The following is a 26,644-nucleotide window of genomic DNA, read 5'->3' on the forward strand; positions in this document are numbered from 1 at the left end:
TCACGGCCGCTTATCGGATCGCTTTCGGGAGAGGAAAATCTTGTCAAGCATCAGAATTGTTTAGTGCGAGGCTAAAGTTAAGTGACGAGGAAACAGCATCGTTAAACTTGAGGAAAAAATGGGGAAAAAACCCGATGAGGCAAAAGGCATCGGTCTTGTCAATAGAATTGTGTACGGTACATTTTCCGACAATTTTCACTGTTTTGCGTCCATCCGCACTCAACCGAATCAAGCGAGCTTTTATATAATAGAACGGGGCGTAGGTATAAGAGAGAAAACAAATCGCGTCTATGCGTGCGCGGACTTGTGACGATGGAATCCGACGCATGCCCGTGAACATGTACAGTGCACAGTCGGCTATATACAGTCAGCTGGTAGCAAAAGGGAAGTAAAAGGCCAGCAGCTGCATGGGCAAGCCGAGAATGAGAGAAAGAGAACGAGAGAGCGAGATGAAGAAGGCATGCAAAGTGAAATACGCGAAGGTACGACTCGGGATGCAGAGCACGCATACTATAAATGCGTATCAGCAATTGGGCAGAAAATAGCCTAGAACAGACATAGACGTGAGTGTTTCTCTCTCTCTAAATATATATATCTCATTCTCATGCACGCTGAGTTGTTCGTCCGTCGTCGTGATGCTCGCACTTCATTCATTCCTCGATTCGCATTTCGCCCTCTTTGTCTCCAATGCCATATCTAACTATTTTCGTCGCGTGAGCTTTTCTATTTCTAAGCTCTCCGAGAAATTGCAGCGGCAAACTTGTGCTGCTGCTGCTGCTGCTGCTGTTACTACTACTCGGCAGCTTAGATTTTTAATTCGAAACGATTTCGCGCGTAATAGGCTTTTGTCGAACGTTAGCTCGAGCCCTGCGTGAGCGAACGATTATTTACCTGAGTAAAGAAGAAGAATGAGAGAGAGAGAAGGAGAATGAAGAGAAAGGAATGGCTTTGCTTTTGTTCGCCGCGTGGAATGCATTGCTTCGGAGTGTTACACACACATACAGAGCCGTGCACACAGGTATAGTATATATGTATACAGACGCAGAAGGGCTCCGGCTCGGGCGTTGTTGTTGTTGGTGCCGCTGTAACTACTACTGTGAGCGATTAACTGTCAGCCGATGGAATATGTTCCTCGGTGTAATCAAGGAGATTAAACGGAGCCTCCGTGCCGACTGTCTATGAGAAGATAGTTTGTCTTTCGATACGCTCGAGCGCACGCATAGCGCGGCTATTTTGCAAAACGCCCCTGATCAGCTGCAATTATCGAATTCAGGATTTATCAATTGCAGCTTATATTATACGGCAATATATAATACACACCAAAAGGTCCTTCTTTCATCGACAAAGGACACGTGCAAAGCTCTTATATACATACACACTCGCACATATATATATACAATCTTCTCTCTGCTGCTGCTGCTGCTGCTGCTGCTGCCGTTGCTGTTGCTGTCCTCGGTCTCACCGAAAAGTCCCACACGTAAATTCCCCTCCTTTGGTCGTTCATGCCTTCGCGCATATGCTTCCTTCTTTATTCTTTGTTCCTCTTTATCTCTTTTATATATGTATGTGTGTGTGTGTGTGTACATATACACTTACACAAACTTACTTAACCGTATAGCAATGCTCCTGCGGCTGCTGCTGCCACTGCGGCATCTTTCCTCTTGCTCCACATATATATGCATATAAGCGATGACTAGGTACTTTAGCTACGTTTATTTTTTTGCTTCACCTTTTTCCGCGCGACACGTGCTGCTTCGCGCTCGTACAAACCAGCTCATACTGCACCAGTACCATCTTATATGATGATGTATACACACTTGCAAAGAAACTGTCGAGGCGTGCTTGGAAGGAAAAAAAAAGAAAAAAGAAAACGAGCATCTCACGCGCATTCCTGTTTCGAGGAAGAATTCGTTGCAGTTTTGTGGAAAAAGCGCGGAACGAGAGCGACGCTTTCGAGTTTGATCGAAATGACTTATTAGCTGCCGCATAAAAGTGTCGAGTAGTCGGGCTATGTAGAGCCTCGCGTGCAACACTCGAGTAATTAGATAATTTCTGCAGGCGCGCGCGAAAAGATAAAGCATCCGAGCGCATCTCCTTCGCAGCTCATTTCTCGCCGCACACGCACGCACGCACTGACACGACTCGACGACGACGACGACGACAAACTTCACGCCAGCTAATATAACACGCCAGCAGCATCAGCTTTGCGCGCTTGATATCGCTCACGGCGTCTCTGCGGAAATATTATTACTCGCCACTTGCCGTGGCAGAAACAAATGCAAAAGCTCGCGACGCAATTTGTAAGCTCGATGCGTATAAGTCGTCGTCGTCGTCGTCGTCGTCGTCTACGCGTATTTCCATGAAAAAGAGACGGCCGCTCGTATATCGCGCTCTGGTGTATGCGTATATATAGCAACTTTTAATTGTAAATTAGTCATTTGTCTTGGCAGCGGCGGCGGCGTATGCACATTCTGCACACGAGTCGTAATATTGCGCGAGCGGCTGCGGTTCAACGTTTATCTTGAAAACACGACTTGTGTGTGTGTGTGTTATTGCCATTATTATTATTATTGCACGTCGACGTCGAGGCCTGTGCGCCGACGAGGACTAGAGAAACGCATTTCGCTCGAGTTTGTTTACTTTCTCGGTCTACGTATAGTGTACGCCTGTGTGTAGGTGCTATACGGCAAGAGGCGCGTGTGCGCGCGAGCGAGAGGCTGTTTTATGTACGCGAGTTTCACGCAGAGTTTCTTTCGCGAAATTTAGGCCAGTACACGCACGCGCGCGCCTCGTGTATATTTACTCGGCTGTGTATTAATTTGGAAGGTGCGAACGCGCAAGCAGCCTGCGTATTATTGTAAAGCTCGATGATAAATTTTCGCGCGCTGAGACCCAAAAATAGTAACGAAATTTGGCGTTAGCCGAGAGCGTCGAGGCAAGCAAATAAAAAAACGGGGCAAAAACCCGATGCAGCTTTTTCGATTCGCTGCATTTCTGTCAGCGCATTTAGCATCGGAATGCATCCAGCACTACTATATATACAGCCAAACGCGCGGGATAATGCGCTTCTTTTTTCCTTCTCTCTCTCTCGCTTTAGCCGCGCTTGTTAAAGTCCAAAGAGAGAGAGAAAGAGAGATTGTATATAGAGCTTGGCTTGTTATGCGTGGGCCTTGCGAGAGCGAGAAGGAAAAAAGCGAGAGCTGGCACAAGAAGATGAAGAAAAAGAGAGCGAGGGTATGCGAAGGGGTGTAAAAGGTACGTGGGAACTGTACCACGCGCGCGTTCCGATACTTGTGTGTGTGTGTATATGTAAGTGCGATGCTCTTTGCTGATTTGCCCGAGCCCGCGGTGAGAAAAAAGCATCGATTACACGCGTTTATTATACGTATATACGAAAGGTATTATATATAATACAAAAAAAGAGCTGGAAAGAATAAGAAGGGCCCTCGTCGCGCGTTCACCGAGGACTACTGTGCTGCAGTAACGCACGTAATAATTTACGTATTCCAGAGCTGAAATTTTGTGAATAAAGTTCGAAGCGCGTTAAAAAGTCAAAAGCTCGCAACTGGGTCAGATACTGGCGGCGGCGCTATAACATAAAGGACACATCGCACGGTGCACGAGCTAGCGGCGGCCCACGTGAAACGTGAGAATTCCGGCACGATTCGCGAATCGCGTGCGCCGTTGATGATCCGCTGCGACTCCCCCGCTTATTTAACGACGCGATCGCACGCGCTTTTCCAATTTCGCAATTGCACAAAAGCCTCCAATAAAGTCTTTTCGATCGACCTACTCAGCCGCGGCTGCTAGGCTACGTTGCGTGCAGAGCTCCGCTCTCGCGCCCACCCACCCGTCCGATTAAGATAAGACTCAAAGAAGTGCATAATGTACACAATAACTGTCTGCTCGTGCACTCGCGCAAAGACTAGATTTCTCTATGTGTTCTCGTTGAATTACGCAACGCGATCGCGACGCCCCAACCAACGGCAATTGCTCCGAGGTATATAGAAGCGAGCAAAGAGTCGAATAATTAGCTTGTACAGCTCCGCGACATCAGACGAGTTAACTCTCGAGGATGTGTGCTCAAATGAAAGGAAAAAATGAGAATGAGAAAGAAACGAGCTGGAGACTCGAGATTCTTTGCCAGTAATTAAAGAAACGCAGAGGCTAGAGCAAACACTACTGGCCCGTCGTTATCAGTTCTCGCGAGAGGTGCGCAACGCGCTTTTGATCATACGCGCGCACGCGGCAACGAGCTTAATTAATCGACTTGAAATCTCAACACCTATTGGAACATCAAAGAAGATAGACGAGAACCGGACGAACAATTTCCGTTTGAGATTAACTCGTTATTAATGTTCCAAGGCAAATTGATCGTGAGCTGAAAGCTCGCAAGCGCAAGCCTATGCACAAACACACACACACACACACAATCTGGGCATATGTAGCACATTCGTAGGAGAGTTGAGAATCGATATATCGACTCTTTGGTCTAAAGATTTATGGCCCGTTTTCGTGCATCGGTCCAATTTTTAGAAGGAAAGTAGATCGCAAAACAGAGGCAGCAGCAGATTGAAAATTATAGACTCGCGTATAGCCGAGCAAAGAGAAGATACACACACACATATACACGAATGCTATGAAAAGTTCGATGATTTTGACTCTTTATATAGCTAGACTGCTTACCGACGAATATTCATATTTATAGAAATAAGGTCGAAAGGTGAGGCGTTTCATAAATACCATCATTTTCATTTGCGCTCGCATGAATTATACGGCGTCTCTGTAAATACGCAGCGGTAGATACGAGAAAACGTATAAAACTTAATAAACTGTAGCCGAGGAACGAGTTTTTCGATCAATACATCGCGCGGCGCGACAATTTCAACGGCCAACTCTCGCGTATATCGACGTGTATGGCCGTTCTCGCCAAGCCGACCTGTGGCGCGTCTCTCGTAATAATAAAGTTATTAAGCTGCCAATAGGCGCGCATTATAATCCTTGGTTTTACTGCCATTCCAGGAAAAGTGTCAAAAAATTTCACATTGCTAAAATCTCGTCGTTTTATTTATTATTTTTAAGGATGTACAAATCAAAGATTCAACTACATACATCCTGTGTTACTCATAAATCTGGGCATTATAAAAGAAGCCTCGTCCGTATAAGAAGAGACCCGAAGCACGTAATAAATTTTTACAACGAGCGAGAGACACTTCTCCGGAGGAAAAAAGCTACCTATGCGCTCTTGATGCGCGAGGATGAATGAAACTCGGGCACACCTGCGCCACGCGTGCGTGCGTGTGCGTGCGTAATACGTGTAGGCGCGCGAAATTCGACGTGGCGCCTCCTCTACATAGAAGCTTTATATATGTGCTATACGACGCGCCGCGCAAAGAGAGTGCGGAAGAGTGCGAGGGAGAGAGAGAGAGAGAGATGCGTGGTGTTACCTCGGCAACGACACGCTTATACCGCGCGCACGCCCGTCGTCGTAATATTACAATAGCGTCGACGCGAGTAGCGAGAGGATGAATGAAAGCGTATAATATTCGCGCCACCTACGTGTGCGGTTCGTTGGACCCCTGGCACTTTCTCATTCACGTGCTCTCTTGCAGCTCCAGCGAGCGAGCGAGCGAGGGCTGATTGTTTTTTCTCCCAGAACGTCGCCACCGCCGATGCGGATGTTGCACATTATGTATTTCAACGACGATTGTTCGCTCTTACGAACAAAAAATATATATAATGTAACGAACGAAGAAGCAGCGAGAATCTCGCCAGCAGCAGCTCGTGTGCAGGACTATATAAGCGCGCACATGCGACAAAACATAAATTATTCTATTGACTTTAATTGAAATCAGGGATACGTATATACGGCAGAGCTCGTGCCGATGGGACCCTGAATCGCAAATGATACTGTTGACATTCCGCAGCAAGCACATGTATAACGATCGACATTGCACATACATTGCACATCCCGCCGTGTAGCCCTCACCAATCGTGCCAGTCGATACCAATGATATTTTTACATTGCTCACCGAATAATTGTATGCCAATGTTACATGCATTATTCTCTACTGGTCATTTCATAAGACTATGCCAAAGTTTACAATTCTTTGGGACTGGATTAAAACTAGAATAAATCATAAGAATTCAACGAGTATAAAATTGAAAAAAAAACAACATAATTATATACAAAGTTTAATGAAACTTGAACTAGTCGAATATCAAAAGATATTCAGGTTCTTGTAATCGATCATGTACATTTCGATTTATTGTACTCTGTTGAGTAATATTGTGTTATTACTGATTTGATGATGGATGAAAATAATAGGTTTCCTCTAATCAAATCATGAATGATGAAATATTTAATGTGACATTTGATGTGAATATTTTGGTCTAGTACAATACTGGCGGTAGTTAGTACTTCTACATGACTATACTATACGCATTTATACGAATAGTGATTGAACTATTTGTGCGAATCTTGTTCGTTACAATATTTCTGTTGATCGAGCCATGTTCATTATACACCATAGCCAGTGTCGAATCGAAAAAAATTAAAAAACAGCGCTCGTTTCGTCCTGCGGCCGAATCGCAATTTCGCACGCCGGCAATTCCTGATCCGATCCACCGCTATACTCTCTACGTGTTATACGTGCGACTCTATATAATACGCGCGCGCGAACAAATGTACTCGTCTAATCGTCGGAAGTGCAAACGTACGATGCAACTAAAAGTGAGTGCTGCTTCCCTAACCACCCCCCACCTCGCCACCACCCCCTTCCCGCTAGCCATTATGTGTACCATATAAACTACCGGATGTTCGTGTGCAAAAACCCACAGCTCGACTATATACGCCGAGCGTTCGAGTGTCTATGCATCACGCCATGTCACATGCTTCGCTCGTGCGTTACGGCTAGAGAGGGAGAGATGATACTCTCTTGTGGTCACAGAGTTTTTTGATCTTACTTCTTCTTTTTTGCTATTTTTCCTTTTTGTTTTGTCGCACCCGCGCGCGCACGTACTCTTCATTTGAAAGGTACGCAGAATTTCGTGCGCATAGGCAAATATATGAGCTGTGGAACAAGCAGCTGGTAAAATTTACGTTTCTCTGACTGATTCATGTACATTACACAACATCTGGCTTTTATTCGCGCGTGAAGACTCTTAGAGGTTGACACTTTTTTTCATTATATTTAAAGAGCATTCGAAATTGGACAAAATTCTTCTTTTCCTTTTTTTTTTTGCGAGAGCAAACACTCGTCGAAATTCACTTATGCATCCATTACTTAGGCAAATGCAGAATCATCAAGCATATGGGGGGGCGTAGGTACACATAGCGCTATATGTTAAAAGTCCTGCGACCAGAGCAAGCAACCAACTTGATAGATAGACAGGATTACAGTAGATAGATGAATGGTTACTTGAATGATTATTACGATTATTTTACTATATTCAATCATGATTATTTTTTTAATTCAAGTTACCTTTCTGTTATTTAAAAATACAATTATAACCATCTAACATTATGAAATAATTGTAATAATGATTAAAACAACCATTTGCCCATCTACTGGAAGCCCTTTCGTCTATGGGGTTGGTAGCAATTCACTAACAGAGATAACGAGATTGAATTCGCCAACGTTTCTGTGTGTGTGTGTGTGTGTGTGTGTGTGTGTGTGTGTGTTTATGCACATACATACACCAATATGTGCCTAAGCGCGCGCACCAAATGCCAGAATAAACAATAGACTGGAACAGAAGCTCAAAGTTCATCAAGATAAGCATGGTCCGAATTAACAGTATGTATATATGTGCATAAGCAGATGAATAGTGCCTCGTGGATTTTCGATTTCAAAGGGATTAGGTTCCTAGGCTCAGGTATTTTTAAGAGAATTTTCATTGTCAATGTCGTTCGCCGGATACTCCTTACAGTATAAAGAACTGCGCGAAGAGGCCAATGAATTCAATTAGGCCTCAACTATTTTCCAAGTAATCGAATTACCTCTTTTTATTTAGTCTACCTATTTTATTGCCTCGAGTATTAACCATTGAACAATACACTCGGTAAGTGTAGCTAACAACGAAAGCGTATAAATGCTATTTTTGTACATGCTCTTAATCAATCATATCGGTTTTTTTATCACTCGATCGAATGCTTCATCTATACCGCGTAATCAACGAGCTTTGGCTAATAATAAGCTTTCGGCTAATATTTTTGATTTAAAATCTTTCTGTCGCGCACATTGTCACTGGATAAAGAATTATCGTCGCCGAGATTTATGTTCTTGAAAAATTAACATCGCATAACAATTTCGTAATCTCTGAAACGGGGTCAGTTGAATTCGCGATTCAGAACGAAAAAAAAGAAAGAAACTTTCGTCATACGCGATTGAACAAATACATATTAAAGGCGCGAAACGTAGCAAGAAATAAATGTGTTCCAGATCATCCTCTCCTTTTGCGGGCGGGCGCGCGCGCCGAGGCCTCGCAGGAAAGAAAAAATTCAAAAATACCTTTCCAGAGAATTGATACGAGACAAAGGACCAGAAAGCAAGAGAAAAATAAAGGTTGACCCAGTGAGCGCTTTTCTTTGAAGAGGTTCGAGCTTGAAAAGCTGCAGACGGTATACGCGCGACAGAAGCTGCAGCAGCAGCCGTAGCACGAAAAGCTCGCGCGCTTGTAGCCCGTTTTCCACTGCATTGTCGCTTTATAATTATAATAACACTGGTAGTAAGTTAATGTCAACGAAAAATTTATTGCCGAGGGAAATTTATGCATCGCGGCTAAATTCCCGTACGGATTTCGCGTACAGTTGTACAAGTGCTTGCAGATAAAAGCCCGATCGCAAAATTTATAATGATCAATTATCGCTTAATTGAAAAACGAGCAATGTACGTATGTATAAGCTGTCGGAGAAGGACACGCGCACGAGACGAGGTGTAAAAATATATACGTATGTATAACTTCCAGTTTGTCCAGTTTCGAGTTTTTGTCGACACTCGACTGCAAGGATGCCGTTTGCGCGCACAGACGTTTGTAAAAGGTTTCGTACATTCAGTGAGAACTCGTGATTTTTCCTTCCTTTTGCCTCCGCTCGAGAATTCGTAATAACGCCTGTACGTAGGCCAACGCAGCTTTCGAGAGTTGAAAATTTTGCTTTTTAAGCGCAAATAATTTTCACGTCTCGAATATTACATTCCGTTTATGACGGCGCGCACTAGGATTATAAGCCTTCGCTAAACTTGTCCTATAAGCGTAGATAATTTATACATGTTCGATCGCGTCGACGAATCGCATTCCTCGGACATGCCGTTTAGCTTTTCAACGGCTGATACGCTCAGTTTTTTCTTTGGTTTTCAGAAAATGTACGGTAATTCGTGTGGGAAACACAAGCGGACGAGACGAGTCGAGAATTTTATCCGGGCAAGCAGCTTTAAAAGGTAAGCTGTACAATACAGCCACGCAAAGCGCGAGCAAAAACATTACACAATGGCAAAATTAAGATTCACAGCTGCACAGCGCAAAATGTAGTTTTTCTCCTATGTATAGCTCGGTTTCTCCTTGAACGTGATGGCCATGAAGAATTTCCGAATTCAGCTGGTTTTTTACTCGAGCGTAACAACAAGTGGATCGATCGAGTGGAGAAGCGAAGAATCGTGAATAGCTTTTCTTAAACAACACTCATATAATGATCGGCTCGTGCATACATACAAGGTAATACACAGTGGGGGGATATAGTCGCTCAAAGTGCAGACAAAGTGTGAACATGTTTGCGGCGATAAATTTCCATCGCCATGCAAATGAACGCAGTGCTACTCTGTAACAGAGAGCGAGTAGCAGCAGCAGCAGCAGCGCAACACAATACATCAATCAAATTTAATATAACGCTGAATAATTCAACGCATCCTGCGCGCGCGACTACAACACGAAGACACGCCGCATCGTGCCGGATTTCCCAATCTCCTCTCTTAGCGTTATTTTATATTAATATCGCTCCCAGGCTGCATAATAAAGCCGTTATATGCCTACTGCAAAAAATAAGTGCAGAGTATGCTGTGCTTCGAAGCTGCACGTAGAGCTGCGCAGAGGTGCGTACATATAATATAACAGGGTTTTTTTTATAGGGACGAGCGGGCCGCTTCTGCTTGGTAGTAAAATCGTTTCATTGTTAAGACACCTGCACGAGAGACTCGAAGCGGCTAAAAGTGCATGCGAGTGTCTACGTGCTTACGTGTAAATCAAGAAAGGAGCCCGATAATCATTTCATTAGAAGATGAGCCGCCGGCAAATTGGCCGAAATTTCATGCTTAACAGCGCCAAGTGCACAAACAATCGCGTGTTTTGTCTGTGTGTGACAAGCGAGACTACGACTATATGCTTAGACGCGAGTGAGACATTATCTTTTCAACATAGACATAGACGAAAGAGAGCAGTGTGTCACTGAAGCTATTGAAAATAATCATTTGTCTCACGCACGAGACTCGATGGCCTCACTCCTTGGCCCTTTCACGTGGTCTCAAATATCGATCGGCTATTATCTGGTGACACGCACAGTCTCGCTTCTTTCTTCTGCAGATGTGTGCCGTACTGCATCCACGCCAAGAGAGATGCCTTCAACATTTCGGCTTTGCAACAACTAACTAATTCCAGCGTTACGTCAAACTGTCTCGAGACACATTTTTATCGGCGAGATTTTCGGCTCGCACGCGCGCAGCATTCTTTTCCAACACGCAAAGCTAATATCCAACTCGACACATCGAAACAAGCAAAGGGAGGGAGCCGTATCACGCCCTTCCTCGCCCGAATGTATAAATCCTTCCCTGCACCGCTATATAACACTATACAACGTCTCCATTCCATCGGTACTTTTTTTTGCTCGTATCGCGCCCTCTTTTCCAAATCGAAATCGATTTCATATCCACGTGCATACAGTAAGAGAGAGAGGTGTATATATACAGTGCGAGGATATGGCTTACACGGAGAATCCAGGAGAAAGGGATTGCGCCGAAGCTTCTTTTCCCTTTTCCCCTCGGAGTTTCTATGTACACAACTTTTCTCTTACAAGCAACCAATTCTTCTGGAAAATCTATACACACACAGCGGCTCTCAAGTAAAAGAACAACGACCGGGAGGATTTGCTGCATTTTACACTTTATTTCCTATTCGTACTTTACCAGTACGAGCAATTTTATAAAGCAAATTTCATGCGACAATGGATAATAAAATTGATAACGATCTATAAACCTGTCGAAAGCTTAATGTTTAAATAAATAGCCGCAGAGGCTAGTACACAGCGGACATTCATCTGACAGGTACGAAAAAATATGCCCAGGTCCCACGTCAAAAGTCCGATATTTATTGGATGCGTCAATCTCGAACTATCGGCTCAGTATTGTTTATATTTTCGTGAGCGAGAAAAAAATTTGTTTTTCAACGCTTGCACATTGAATTTTCGTAGTTTGCGCGTGTGAATCACTACATGCTTTTTCAAACCTTTCAAAAAGCGACGTAACGCTGCAATGGGCAATTTGAAAGTTCAATTGACGGCTTATAATACTGCGATTTATATAAAAAAGTCGAGCTTTTCTACGTTTGTAGGATCAATCAATGCCGCAAATAGTGAATTTATATTTCATTACTTACGTGGAAATAAAAGCCTGAGCAGATCAAAGATAGATGATGGAATCGAGCAACGAGAACTCGTTTATCAAATTTCGAAATGTGACTAATAGATGCACGTCAAATTCTTGTTTGCACAGAGGAATAAATAAACACCTTTGGGCAAATTATTATCAAGTGGAAGAAATTGCCACAAGAGCTTAATGCATATAGCAGCCCGAGAGAGAGAGAGAGAGAGAGGCAAAAGCGCGTTAAACATGCGGTTGCATAAAAGATGAATCCCCGAGCTTCACCGAGGGAAATTCAAAGGAGAGTCAAGGTGTAGTAATGAACGCGGCGGTGACGACGAGGGTGCGAAGAGAGAAAGGCTTGATTGATGTTCTTATCGTGCGCAGAGTTTATATATAATCAGAGCTTTATGAAGCTCATCATCGTCATCTACGCTGCAGTGCTGCTGTCGATTATAATGACGAAATTTTTTAATCTTCACTCTCCAGGGATTTTTATCGCAACTGTGTGGTTGATTTTAAAAGATTTATACGAAATACGTGAAAAACCATCGTTGCCAAAATATTAGTAAAACCCGTTGTTGAGTTGGCCACATTAAGTTACGTGACGGAAAAAATCTTCTTAACAGCGTAGTAACGGGTAAAGGGAAAAATAAAAAAAACGAGCGATTAAATATAGAAAAAAGTCGATTCATCCGATCGCACGCGAAAGAGCAGTTTTGTGTATTTATAAATCGCATACGCGACGGCCAAGTCCAAGTTATTTTAAGCTCTATACGAGAATACAATTGCATCCGCAAGGATAAAAAGAGGCACAGGGTAACATATGCATCGGAAACCTCGGTCCTCGAGAGTAAAAAGAAGTGAAATAACACGTCAAAAATGAGAAAGAGAGAGGAGAAAGCACGCAAATTTCTAGGAAAACGAACATGACAGCAGCAACAGCAGCAGCAACAGCAGCAGCAGCAGCAGCAGTGGATCGCGTGCTATATGAAGTAACAAAGGAAAAAGCCGCGAAATATCCTTCTAAGCCTATATAACACAAGTAAAAAAGACAGAGGACAAAAAGAGCCAAGCAGTAGATCTGTGATGTTCGAGACGCCAGGCAGCACATAGCACACACATACACGATATCGGCACTTGCAGCTTTATGCAGGAAGTACAAATGCCAAAATAGGCACGAGACTCGGTGTCCTTTTGTCGAGAGATGAAAAAGTGTGCGAGATGACGACGACGATGACCAACAAAAGGTAGGGAGAAAAAAGGAAGATTGAGAAAAAAATGCTGTACGAATAAAGTATACAGAAGAAGAGCCGGAAATTATTTTGTTAAGAGTGCGAGAAATGATTGTGTTTTCTTCTCGTCTTACTGCTTTTGCCTCTTATTTACAGCGGTGTGCTTACGCGTACGAAATTATGTTTGACTTTTCCCCTTATGCTCGGTTATTTATAATAGAAAATCAGTGTCAAAGCCGAAACAATAATGATGTATATCTATCAATTTATTTCGCAAAACAGGGCTTTTCGTACAATTGTTGACGCTGATTTTATTTGTGGGCGACGGCGAAGCCACCAAACAATGGAGCTGCTGTACGAAAAAAAATCGTCCTCGAAAGGCGCGAGATTAGCGCTTAATTTGAAAATTTAACAGGCACGCGGTGAACCAGCGGGTCATATAAAGTTAATTAGATCAAGCAGCTATATATAAACGAAGGAACAACCACGTTTGGTAAAAACCACAAAGTAAAAAAACAAAGAGTCGAATCAGCATTCTATACAAGCATCCCCCTACTCGCCATCGCTGTCTGCGCACTCTGCACACAAACACACACACACACACACACACACACACACATCTTGCCTCGAGCGTTATTTATCTCGCGAAAGAAGAAACGTTTTAATCCGACAGCACTGCACAGATCGAGGGTATAAAAGCGCTCCGAGCTGGCGCTAAGAAGCTCTCGATCTAGTTTAGCGACGTGGAAAATGTCGCCTGGTGTGTATGTGTGTGCGTGTGTGTGGGTATCGAGTGACGTGAACTCTTTTCCCCACAGAGGCGCGTCGTTTCGCATATACGATTGCGAATTTTCGACTATTAGCTATAAAAAAATGGGGATGCTTATCCTCTCGACCATATCGTACCTATATAATATAATGTCAGATAAAAAAGGTAAGCCTCGCCTCGCTGTACGGGGCGAAGTTTGCGCGCCGCGACATCAAATGTTAGATATAACGTTGTGCAGGAGCGAGCGATCGCAAGTCGCACCCTCGAAGGAGATGAGAAAAAAATGTGCGCGCGAGATATTGGTAAGTAGTGGTGGTGAAAAGACACTTACCCCTGAGGGCATCGGCGGTAGTTGCCAGGAGACCGAGTAGACTGCGACTGTGATGATGGATCTGGTCGTAGAAGTCATCCTTGGCTTGTTGGCGCAGATGTTCCTCCGTCTCGTGATCGCAGCAACGCCCACCGCAAATCGCTGCGCATATGAAAATATACAAAAGTCATCGTATTAGCTTAAGTACTGAGCGGAGAAAAATTGGTGAATCGAGCCAAAATCTTTATTTGTCAAGGACAGCAACAACGACAAAAAACACACATAATAAAAAAGACGGTCAGCAGCCGTGGGTAAACACAACAAAAGATCGTGAAAAATTGAAAGAGCTGCGCGCAATGAGCGAGCGTGCCTCCAGATTCATCGTATAATAGTTGTAGTTGTTAAAGGCACTTTGCATGCTCTCTTGTGCCTAACTATAGGTGTGTGTATGTATACCTATATACGCCCGGTGCAAGGATCGAGCAACGAGCCACTTGGCAGTGAGAAGAGAGAGAGCTCGAGGAAGAGCGAAAGAGACAGGGAGATTATAATAACGCAAGGAATGCGCACATCTATAGCGATTCTCGCTTCTTGGCCCTTTCATTTCCTTTCTGGCGTGCGGCATATATGAAGGATTATATACCTATACGTATGCATGTATAGAAGGTACCCCGTGCTACATAAAAGGAGAAACGACGATGATGAAGGCGAGAAAAGGAGGCTTCAACGTCTCCCCGGCTGTGTGTGTGTGTGTATCTGTGGTGCATGTGAGGGCACACATACAAACGTATTTAGGAGCACGTGCCTGTGCGAGAAGAACAAGTGAAACAAGAAGAAGATAGCATTCTTCTTTTTCCTTTTTTCGACTCCACATTATATGTATTGCGCTTGGCTTCCGCAGACTTTCAATTTCTCTGAGTCTATATGGAGGTACTTTAGTTTATATGGTTTATGTATTTTTACGCGTGCATCGTATTTTTTTTTATTTTCATCTTTTTCGGCGTGTTTATTTCGCGTGCGTGGATGTGTGTGTGTGTGTGTATACAAGTCAGTCGCGCCACTCGTGTAATGTTTTTTAATGCGCGTTCGCGCAAGTGTAAAGTACGCCCGCTCTTTTTTTCTCGCCCCATGCGCGAAAACATGATGTATACTGCAGTTGGAGCTGTTGGTGTTGCTAAATTGATTGCGAACACGCCGGGGCTACGGAAACTATTAAATTGCGCAACGCGAGACCCGCGTGTGCATTTAAAAAACGTCAAATGTCAAATGCACGGAGGAATTTTTTTCATAAATGATGGCTCTGTTAACTTTGTTATACAGCTAAATGCCAACCTGCAATGAAGAATATCTACGATCGCGCGATCGTTACTCCATTTCAATCGCCGCTGACGGCTCGCTCGATAACTCCGAACAAATGAAATATAATCTTTTTCTTTTTTTCTCTTAGGAATGCAACAATACAGACACTTTGTCAGAACATCACTTTTAAAGATGTAATTAAAAAAAATTAAACGAAATAAATAACCGTGTGAAAATTTTCCATTATAGGAATTAAATTAAGCTCTTGAATATTCTTTCAATCATTTTAATGAACATAATATTTTCAACCAATTTGGAAAAATATTTTTTGGAGCTTTTCAGAATCAAACACGCCAATAGCTTATTAAAAAGTAATCAATTATACCGATGTTAGACATGCGTTATAGAAGGCTTTAGTTGAAATAAAATCAAATTTTTCTAGGATTATCTAGCTAATAAATTGTTAAAACGGTAAAAGAAAAGTATATCAGAAAACATCTATTCCCAAAACAATTGTTGCCCTCTATTGTTCATAATCAAAAGATTAAAAATTTATTTTTGTATCAATAGCATTGATTTAATAAACATTCGAATTAGCATTAAACTTGTACAATTAAACATTGATTGTATTTTTAATTTAACTTTGAAATTTACACAAAAAATGATTAATCATTTAAAGGAACTTTTTGCAGCTTGAACTCGTTTATTATTAAATATTTAACTACCATTGAACTTCGTGAAGTTAATGTACACGTTTTAAATGGATTTTAAGATGTTTTTATACACCTTTTGCATAATTAGAAGTATTTAAAGCATTTATATCTAAAATTGAAACACGGCTCATTGCGTAACAAATTATAATTTTTCAAAAATATTTACAAAACTCATGTTTTGCAAAACGAACGACAGTTGCGTCATGAGGAGTACGTGTGGGAACGCATACTTTGCCCGAATCGTGTATACTCTTTTTTGCAGTCTGCTTTATCATCTCAGTACATACAGCCACGCAATCTTGTACGTTCGAATCATCCTACAGACCTCGAAAATCAAACTTATCAAAAAATTTACTGCATTTCGTCCCGATAGGTGAGGATCGAATGGTCAATACAATCGACACACATGCACTCGATGTGCATTCTTGCATCAGGATCAATTTTCACACTTTAAGAGAAAAAAAAGGAGCTGCAACCATGTGCGGAGCATCATTGCCCGAGAGGCAGCATTACGTCGAATCGATACTGCGTATCGAAATCATCGTATCACGTAGTGCTGCTCGAGTGCGTGCGCAGTGATATATATAAGGCAATTAATTAAGCTCATTATACAAGAATATCATCCGCTTTATCTCATTCTTCACACAGATGATAATAATAAACGCGCCACTGACTCGGATTACCGTGGCAATTTTCTCTTCAATCATGTACACGATTAGCGATACATATTTGCGCATTGCTTGTGCGAGCTGTCAGTAAAACTCGATCAATTTAAAGGTAAAAATCGGTCGGCGCGCACAATTCGACCAATCGAAGGAGAGAGAATACCATTCATACAATTTCGTATACCCTCGTGTCCGCTTTAAAGTTGGATTTTAATTCAGCATTTGATATTGAAAATTAATTGCCAGCTGCGTGCAGGTCACAAATACTACGGGTATAATATCGTCGTTAAATCTACACGCGAGGCAATTAACGGGCGAGAGGTTCCACACAGGCGTGCGCGCACCTAATTATACGCACGCGGTATGTGTGTACGCGGGATTTTATTTTATATATATATAAAATCGTCTTATTTTTTGTCAAAAAGACAATCCCCGCGCGAGATCGTGTGGATTATATGTATATAAGTAGTGTATACGCGAGCGCAAAAAGTATCGTGCGAAACGACGCTATTTCCTTGGATTTTTATACGATACGTAACGAGTGTATAATTTCGCGCTGTACAGCTGTAGCGTTTCACTTGGCTATCTATTATAGTCGAGTTGCGCCCTCTAATGTCGCCTTATCTCTCGCACACCTCGACTCATCTCAAGTCTTTTTTTACTCGTTTGATTTGTATGTATAAATAATCTGAAGAAAAAAAATACTCGTTTTCGAAATATTTTAGCGCGATATAGCGTGTGCAGTGTAAAACAAGTAAAAACAAACCGCGCATACACACACACACACACACACACGTGCGGTTAAACGCGCTATAAGTACACGTAAGAGAGAAGTAATACCAGACGCGCTGGAGGGTAAAAATAAGTATAGGGGCTCATTATGATAAAAACTCGCTTGTGTGTAAGGAGGGAATTCGATCATCGTTAATACATAGTTCACGCTTTATACGCCGCTGCTGAATTACGAAGGACTCGGCCGCGTAAATTCTTTCGCTTTCACAAAAGCTTTTTTCGTACGAAATTATGCCGTGCCAGTCTTGTTTTTTCTTACTCTTTCAGCTTTTTTTCTTTATTTTGCCTCCTTCAGCACGCGATACATCATGCGCGTGGTGCTTCAAGTGCCAGCGAGCAGTCAACTTATCGATACAGACGTGTTACGAGCGCGTGTAGCGCGACACGATCGATTTCCAAGCACGTATAATCAATCACGCGATTTCCATATCTCTGTACAAGCATACATACAAACTATTGCTAAACTATGGCAATAATTTCCACCCTCGGATAGGTTGCGGTAACAATTTTACAAAAGCAACTTTTCAACTTTTTCTGGATCAAGTGCGTGTGTGTGTGTGTGTATACGTGTGTGCGAGTGTAGCCAGCAGGACGTAATATTGACAGGTGTATAACGAAAAGCTGTAACACTTTTTCAGGTGCCTTGTTGTTGAGCCCCGAGCCTTATAGCTCTACACGCGCTTGACAGGTGTTAAATTTTCAATTTTTTTCCGATAAAATGCGAGTGAGCTTTTTTTTACATACAACTCAAATGGCAATTGGCGCTCACGGTTGCCCTCAATTTTCCTTCGATCAATCTCGGCGAATACGTATTTGTGAAGGATTTATCAATTATACAACTTTTTTGGGTATGAAATCTTGTTATTAAATTTAATTAGCTTCATGTGACGAAGAAAATAGTATAATGATACAGAAGGAGTGGCGGACAACTATTGAAAAAAGTCGCATATATGATTGTGTTAATGAATTATTAATATTTTTCTGTCGTGTTTATTCGTGAACTTTGTTTGATCAGCAAATAAATGTAAAAAACTCGAGGCAGTTGAGATTTTGCTACCGAGCAGCTATTCAGTTTCGTTTGGCAAGTATAATACGGTATTAAAATATACCCTTGAGTTAGTAATTTAAAAGCTTGTATCGAATAGTTAAGGTTTATTGAGCGATTACCGACAAAGAATCTCAATGACGGAGAGAGAGGCACGTACACTGTGAGAAAATGCAAGTACTAGCTTGAGAGCTTTCATTGACGGCGACGACTTTTTGAGCTTTTCAAAGCACGCGCAGATCTTATGTACGCGATGGCGCTCCTCACAAAGACACAATCTCCGAACAATAAGTTGGAGCGTTTCATTCATCAATCCGTATACATGCTGGCTCTCGAAGCATCTCTTCTTCTCATTCATCGTTAATTCGAAGCTCGTCGTTGATTTACCGTGCTATTTTTCCAAGCTCGTCTTAATTGGCGCGCTTTGAGAATAAATGCACGTTCGCTGGCTGCGATTTGCATAATTGTCATTTTGTGCAATGTCTTTCAACGGCACAACAAAGCTTTATGGACGAATGATCGATAAAAAAAAAACAACTCCCTATATTTCAATGAAAAAATTCATGTCGTGTTTCATGCCCCTTGCTATCAGTGCAATACGGTACGGTTCGCGCGAGTGTATAATATACGTCGTGTAAAACTTGCGATATAATGCCCTTTGCATGCACATAAGTAAGCGCGAATTTTCGGACCAAGATACACGAGTTTCTTTGCGTGTATATGTGTATATATATGAAAGAAAAAGAGATAGAGAAAGAGAGAAAGAACCTTTTTAAAATAAGAGTCGAACAAAGGAAAAGGTGGTATATAAAGCGCGAAAAATAAAGGACGACGACAAACACACAGTCACAGGCAGAGATACACATGCGCAGGCTCAGCAGAAAGAGAGAGAGAACGAGCTTGAGCTCGAGCAAAGGCGAACGATAGAGTGGAATCCTTTTTCGGAAAGTGTATGTGTGCCTGCGGACGAGCACAAAGCGTTTCGCGGACAGCAGAGAGCAAGAGAGAGAGAGAGGATATTTCTTCCCACGTGTGTCCGAAGGTATATATATACTCCGCAAGTGGTGCTGGTGGTGGTGGCGCCCAACGATCGCACGCCGATTATTCCGAATCGGGAGAGAGAACTCTCGCTCTCTTTTGTATTATATATATTGTGTGTGTGTGTGCACGCGCGAGCACTGAGAGGCCGAGAGAGAGATTGAGGAATTCGATGCGCTCGCAGAGAGAGAGAGAGAGAGAGAGAGAGAGCAGTAGTGTCGATCGCATGGATTAACAAAAAATCGATTTATATTTTATTAACAAAATATATTTATTTTTATATATTATGTGTCGAATTGCTGAGTTGGCAAAACGTTTACTATATCGAAGTACATCGCTGACTGTTGGGCTGACTCAGGCGTATCCGAGGTGTAACGTTAGAGCAATCTCAGACACCGTTAGATTTTTTTTTCTGCACGAAGCGAAAAAAAGTTTTAATTTTCATTTTTTTCTACATTCAACGCGCACTGCCTCGGATAAAAAAGCGCGCATTTAATCAAAAAATCAGTGCGCGTGCACGGCTCGTGCGTTTTTTCGTTTCTTATTTTTAACGAGTATGCACGATGACAATAGTTGCGTCGTCGTCATCATCGTCATCGCGTTTATATGTACAATGCTGAAATACCAAACCCATATGTGTAACCACACACGTTTTGGCGGAGAAGCAAAAAAAAAATATGAAAAAGAGGACAGCAATACGAAACACCGACATAGTTTTCTCATCATTCACAAAACAGGTACCTCCTCCTTCGTTTTCGGTTCATTCAATATGAGCTGCGCTGCCGCGCCGTCATGCGTGTGTGTGTGCGCGCGTAAATGTATAATGTATAGCAAGTGTATAGTCGCGCAGGCACACGAACGAGAGAGAGGCTCATCAACACCAAAGGCTCGTTGTGCCGCGCGCTGCGTTGTTGCTACTTTTTATAATATGAATATTGGATCAAAGCGAGGGCAAAAAAAGAAGAAAATGAAATAACGAGGTACTTCCTTCGAGCTTCGTGGGCCAAATAAAAAAAAATCAACCAACATATATAATATATGTATACTGATATGTATACCCGTATAGCATATATAAACGTATAAATCACACAAAGCACATGCAAATTGCACTAGCTGACTTTTGCCCTTGATAGTTCACATAGTTAGACTAGGCACGTATATCGTTACGTGCAAAAGTAGGCGGAATGGATGAAAGAGGATTTTGTGGATTTCAAAAAATTATATCAATATTATAAGCAGTGCCGGGCGCCAAGATATTTATAAAGTTGACACACGCGTGTGCACTGCAGGCGCGTATTATCGATATTTTTTCGATCGGACCGCAGAATCGCGGCCATGTGAAATAAAATTTTGCAATTGAAATAATATATGTTGTACGAGGAATTATGAATCGCGGCAGCGTATATGCGGCTGCGCTGCGGGGAACTGCTGCGGGAAAAAGAAATTATCGATAGAAATATGGGAAAATGTTATCGCTCTTTGATCAGCCAACGGAAACAACTTTATTAATTGAAAAATTATGAGTATTTATTCAGATCGCATTTCGAAATTAACGTTTTATTCGACGTCGCACTTGTAAAAGCCAACTTTTCAGCTACGGCGATATTTCACTGCTCGACTCGAAGTAATTAGTTGGACCAGAAATTTTTGGAAATCGTCGTTTACCCAGGTAAAATCACACGGTTCTACACACATAAGTAATTAAAACGAGGTCAATATAAAAAGTACTTTATAAAGAACGTCAGAGGCATTAGAAAAAGCTGCGCGTATTGGAGGGACAAATAATGATCGGAATTAAAACGTCTTGGAGCTGTGATGAGAGATACGTATATTACCCGCACGTTATGCATATATATATACACTTATAATGTACGGTTTCTCGCATTTACTTTCCGAGAAATTCTAATCATTGTAATATGCTGCGAGTCTTGGCCTGCTGTGCGCGAGCCGACGAGTGCATATCTTTTTCCTAATTGATATACGAAGCGCCGATCGCAGGAATTATATGTATGTACATAAGCGAATATATGCAGTCAATCTCGCCTCGTGCGGCGTACTGCTCGAGTGTTTGTGTGTGTGTGTGTGTGAGAGTGTATGTGCGCTTGATAAGGCAAAGAAATAAAGAATAATACGAGAGGATGATGCACAGAGAGGAAGGGAGAAGGAGAACGACTTGTTCGCAAAATAACAATAAGGCACTTATGCTCGCGGTAAACTTTTCATACGCGTCGTAAAATCTGCATTCGCCGGCTCGAGCGAGAAGCCCACGGGAGAAGTGCGCAGAGCGAGAGTCGAACTATACGCATATCCTATATACGACGTATATATGTATGGGTAGGCGATGCACAATAATAACGGAATAGAGAAGCGAGCGCAGTGCGTATATATATTCAGCGACTTGCCTGTGTACACTGCACACACACACACATACTTACGTATAATATATATACGAGGCGGCACGTACATAAGGGCGTAGTGGGTAAGTTAGTCCAGAGCTATGTGTGCGCACTCGCCGAATAATAACGTTTTCTTCCGTCCGTAGGGCTCTATAAAACCCTCTTATGTATATATGTACGCGTTCCAGTCTAACACACGCAGCCTGTGGTCTCTAACTCGCGCGCAGAAAAGGAATCGGAATTATGCATCAAGAGTCTACTATACGCGCCGTGCGCGCGTGCAACTTGTTTTTTTATTTTTTTATTTTTTTTCCACGCGAGAATATCGCACAAAGTTACGGAGCCGCGTCTTGTAATCTAGGTCATTTTAATTGAAAAGGATTTTTCCCCTCCTTTTTTTCCTCCTTCTCAGTCAAAAAACTCGCTTCTTGGCTCGCTCAATTGCAAAGCCGCTGTATATAAGTCGCGCACATGTATAAGAAAAATACTCGGTCGCGTACAAGGCATCGCACACGATTTACCTGCGAATCTCCTAGAAGAAGATTCACCGCTGCAACGGAATATACGTGCTGTATAGATGTGCGCACGTGTTACTATAGCTGCACAAAAGCTGCGCCTAGGTGTGTGTACGAGCTCGCGAGTTTCGTTCTGTGCACGCCGAGCTTATTTATGTATATAAATGCGGGCGTTCGTATAAGTCTTTTCTCACGCTGCACTTGCAGCTAGCTGCTATGTACGCGTATAACCGCTCGCGTCGACTTTATAAAACATGTATGAGAAAGCCTAGCGCAGCACAGCTCGCTCAAAAGCCGACGAGCGCCAGCGATGACAAAAGACTTTCAGCTTCTGATTTCGTCTGATTTACTTTGTTAAATTAACTCGTAAAGTAAGAAATACGATTTTTCTACTCCTCTCAGCTCCCCCTCCCTTGCTTCGTCCGTGCGCAATTCTTTCCTAGCTCTGTTACACCTGTTACCCAGCTCGTAAGTTTCTCCGTTTTATTTACCGGACCCTCTTCGCTTTGCACTCGAATATCCGTTTTAAAATAGGCAAGGAGGAAAAAAAAGTTGCTGGCCTCTCGAGCGAGCAAAAAAATATTTATAACCGAAGCGCGTATGCATACACGTTACATCGCCCGACAATGTTTTCGGGTAATTTATTACAGGGCCGGAAGGTTGGAGCGCCTCGAAGCATCGTCTACTGTCCCCCATTCAAAAGTTTCTCGCACCCCCTCTGAAAGTGCCACCTCGCGAATATCTGCTACATGCCGACGCGTTAACGCCCGCATATACACACAGATATATATATATTAGTACACGTACAAGCGACACTTTGCTTGCTACTCGTTTTTCTTTTGCTGCTGCCGTTACGCGGTACTCTGGCAGATACAGCGTGTTTGCACTAAGTGACTGATTTATCATTAATGAGAGCCAGTGCATATATCTGTATGGAGGAGAGAGGCGAAACGACATCGGAACCCGGAAGTGCTACTCGCAAAAGTACTTCAAACGATCTTTTCTCTTTTCATGATTTAACAATTACGAGCCGAAGATTAAGCCTATCGGAAACTCGAATTTAGTTACATTACCAAGTGCTCTAAAGGATTTGCTTTTAACTGCGCTTGCCCGAAGAAAGGAAAAAAAACCAACTTAAACTACTCGTAATTTTTCCACATTGCGCGAGGAAAAAAAATAACGGACGCGAGTTCTCTTCTCGTCTAGTTTTGTGTGAAAAACAAGTGAAAAGAGCTGCTGCTGCTGCTGGCCGCTTGACAAGATTGATTAGTCATAAGCGCTTGTTTCTCACCCAGGCCTATTTACATTTTTCTTGCGCGCTCGAGAGCTTTTAATTTTACTTCTGCGCGCGTGCTTTAAGCAACAATTAACAAACTTTTAAGAAGTTTACTTTTCGCTCGGGCTCGAGTCAAAAAATATAATTGATACTTGGTCGCAGCTTCAAAGCGGCTCGATTTTATAAATGAACTTTACGTCGTCGCTAACTCGGCTTTTTACATCTCTTCGACTTGGATGCAAAAAAAACGAGTGGCTTGTCATAGTGTAAATATACATCGTCGTAAGAGCCGTTAATTAGTTTCGTCGGAGCGAAAAGTTTCAATTTGTTTTCTACGGATAGCCTCAATGAAATGCGTGTGCTTCAGGTATGTGATTTTAATGTAATTGCGTGCAGGTCAAGCCAGAGCATCATTTCCTGCGATATATGTATTTGTCAGTCTGCTGATTTTAACTAATTAGTCTGAAAATTATAGCGATTAAATATCAAGAACAATGAGCGCACAAACGTATTTGTTTATGATTACCAGGGCTCAATTTCTTTCATCGTGCAAGTGCATTATTTCCACTGGCATTTTTTTCATAAAAGAACAGTAGTTATCGCTTTATAATGACACACATCGGGCGACTTGGCTGATATTGTACTCGCTCGTTTTTCCGCAAATGATGACGCGCGCATAAAAATATCATAGCGGAGCAAAGTGGCACTTGTAGTACACACGCGTGCGAGCACATGTATAGAGAAAATCGGGCAAGGGTACAGAAATGCGACGATCGCCGGAAGAGCAGAGCAGCTCCCTTTTTGCGCGTTGCCATTTGGGCTTGCTACACTTTGCTTTTATAGTATGTAACGCGTGTGTATGTAGCTCGAGCGAACACCGGCAGACGACGCGTCATATAGATACGAATGACGCAAGTCGTCGCGTCGCAATCGTTTGGCAATTTTCAGCCGTTCTTACGTCGGATCACTCTCGTTACTAATGCGAAATAAAAGACGACGTTTGGCTCTCGGGGGAAAAAGATCGAAATTTTAATCCGCGCCTCTTCGGAGGATCAGTGGGGAGGGGAAAACTTGTTTTTAGGTGTGCATATCCCTTCGGCGCAAGGAAACGCGCGTGCCAAGCGCCTCTATATCTACTCTCAGGACCTTTGGAATGAGGCGCGAGCGAGCTCGAACCAGATGTAAAGTGAAAAATGAAGTGGCTAGCGTGATGTACTGTTTCGCTCTTTGAAACCTTTTACTTGTCAAAATTAATCCGAGCCCCGGCTCGTGTTCTAAACGTTGGCGCGCGCGGATATTAAGCGCTCGAGCCTCACGCAATATCTATGGTATGTGCTGGCATGCAGAGCCTTACACTTTCGCGAAACAATTTTTTTTGCAAATATTTTTCTCTCCTCTCGGAGATAAGATTACTTTATTTCAACTTTTGTACATTCATCTTTCCGCGAGCGTAGACTTTTTTTGTTATCGATCGTAGACGTTTTTTAGCCTGAAAAAAGAACAATCGCAATTCATTTGTCGTGAGGCGACAAATTTTCATTGTTTCTACGGGGATTTTAATTTATAAAAGGTAATAATAAAGTCGGTTACGCACGTTCGTCATTATACTACGTCCGGGGGTATATCAATTCATCAATCATCTTTGCTTGGCTATACGCGCAGTGTATACGATCTGACACTCGCTGAAAATGACTCGGCTCTGTATAGACTGCACTTATACGCGTGTGCTCTTGTATACAATTTTATTTTACCTATACGAAGAGAATATAATAACTATGCACGCGACAGATGCTATCGAGTTACATGAGCTCTTGTGCCTAATGAAATTACAACAATCCCGATATAATCAGTGGCTATTTCGATCGTTTCGCCGATTAGATCTCTCGCATTAAGTGGTCAAACCTGATGTGTTCGTCGTCACCTGATGTGTGTTTTTTATGACTGTTTTATCGAAATTTCCTCTTTCTCTCTCTCTCTCTCTCGCTCTCTCGCGTCGCACGAAACCAGCGCGAGTATGTTAAGATATGCACGCGACACGAGTCAAGTTGTGTTAAAAACCAGTAGTCAATCATTAGTCGTGCTCTTAATGAAATCTCTATCCCTGAATCAGCTTGTTGGCCATTTATCGCGCGCGCAACACTCGGGCAAAAAAGAGTAATGCGAATGTAAAAAATTTGCGGTCACCAGCAGTTTTGATAGAAAATTAGAGGGTCAGAATGTGCAGCTCATGATAAGAATGATATATAGGCGCTTTCTGATGTGCTTTTTCACCTGCACCCTGCATTATTTTTCATTTTAAATAAAGCATTTACTTGCAGAATGCGTTGGATGCAAATAAATGAAACTGCTTTGCAATGCCAGCGTCACATAATAAGTTTTCGTGACATAAAAACGAGTTTACTCATCGTTCAAAGCGCGCACATTACAACGACAACAACAACAAAATATCCTTTTAAAATAGTGTCTATCATGTTAAAAAAAAAAAAAAATAATATAAATAAAAAAGTGAAGCACAACCCGAAATTATTTTCGCGCGCATCACAAAGCTGATTGATTGAGCAAAAGCCCGTGTAATACTTAAAAAGCTTACACGAAAAAGCTTTCGAGAGGCTGAAATTGTGTGGACGTTGTGCTCGATGCTGTAAATAATTTATATACTGACTGCGGAGGGATTATTGATTTTTAATATTGCGCCGACTTGAATCGATCAGTAAGCACGTGACTCGATACATTTTAGCGAATTCCCACGCGAGCGCGACGAGGAGAACTCGAAACATTCGGTGCACACGGTAGTCGCACGAGATATCGCGGCAATAAGCTTGCTGGCATTTAAAAAGCGCGTATTTTTAAAAGCATCTCGCGGCTCTAATGTACACCCAGCAGCAGCATCAGCAGCATCAGAGCGCGGACCTTATAGCTAAAGCAGCTCGCATATTTCTCTCGCGGCGTTTCGCCGAAGAGAGT

The 26,644-nt window shown here is 42.4% G+C and overlaps 1 protein-coding gene across 1 annotated transcript in view; it reads right to left on the minus strand.

The window, feature by feature from the left end:
• LOC106650515 (division abnormally delayed protein) overlaps window positions 1-26,644 on the minus strand; it is a 69,497-nt gene that overhangs the window by 40,525 nt on the left and 2,328 nt on the right. Inside the window, exon 2 of the mRNA XM_014368553.2 lies at window positions 13,963-14,103. Coding sequence (XP_014224039.1) covers window positions 13,963-14,103 — 141 coding nt within the window. The remainder of the gene's footprint in view (window positions 1-13,962; window positions 14,104-26,644) is intronic.

The sequence above is a fragment of the Trichogramma pretiosum genome, unplaced genomic scaffold (genome assembly GCF_000599845.2).
Source record: "Trichogramma pretiosum strain Unisexual culture from Peru unplaced genomic scaffold, Tpre_2.0 scaffold45, whole genome shotgun sequence".
In the NCBI taxonomy this organism is placed as follows: domain Eukaryota; kingdom Metazoa; phylum Arthropoda; class Insecta; order Hymenoptera; family Trichogrammatidae; genus Trichogramma; species Trichogramma pretiosum.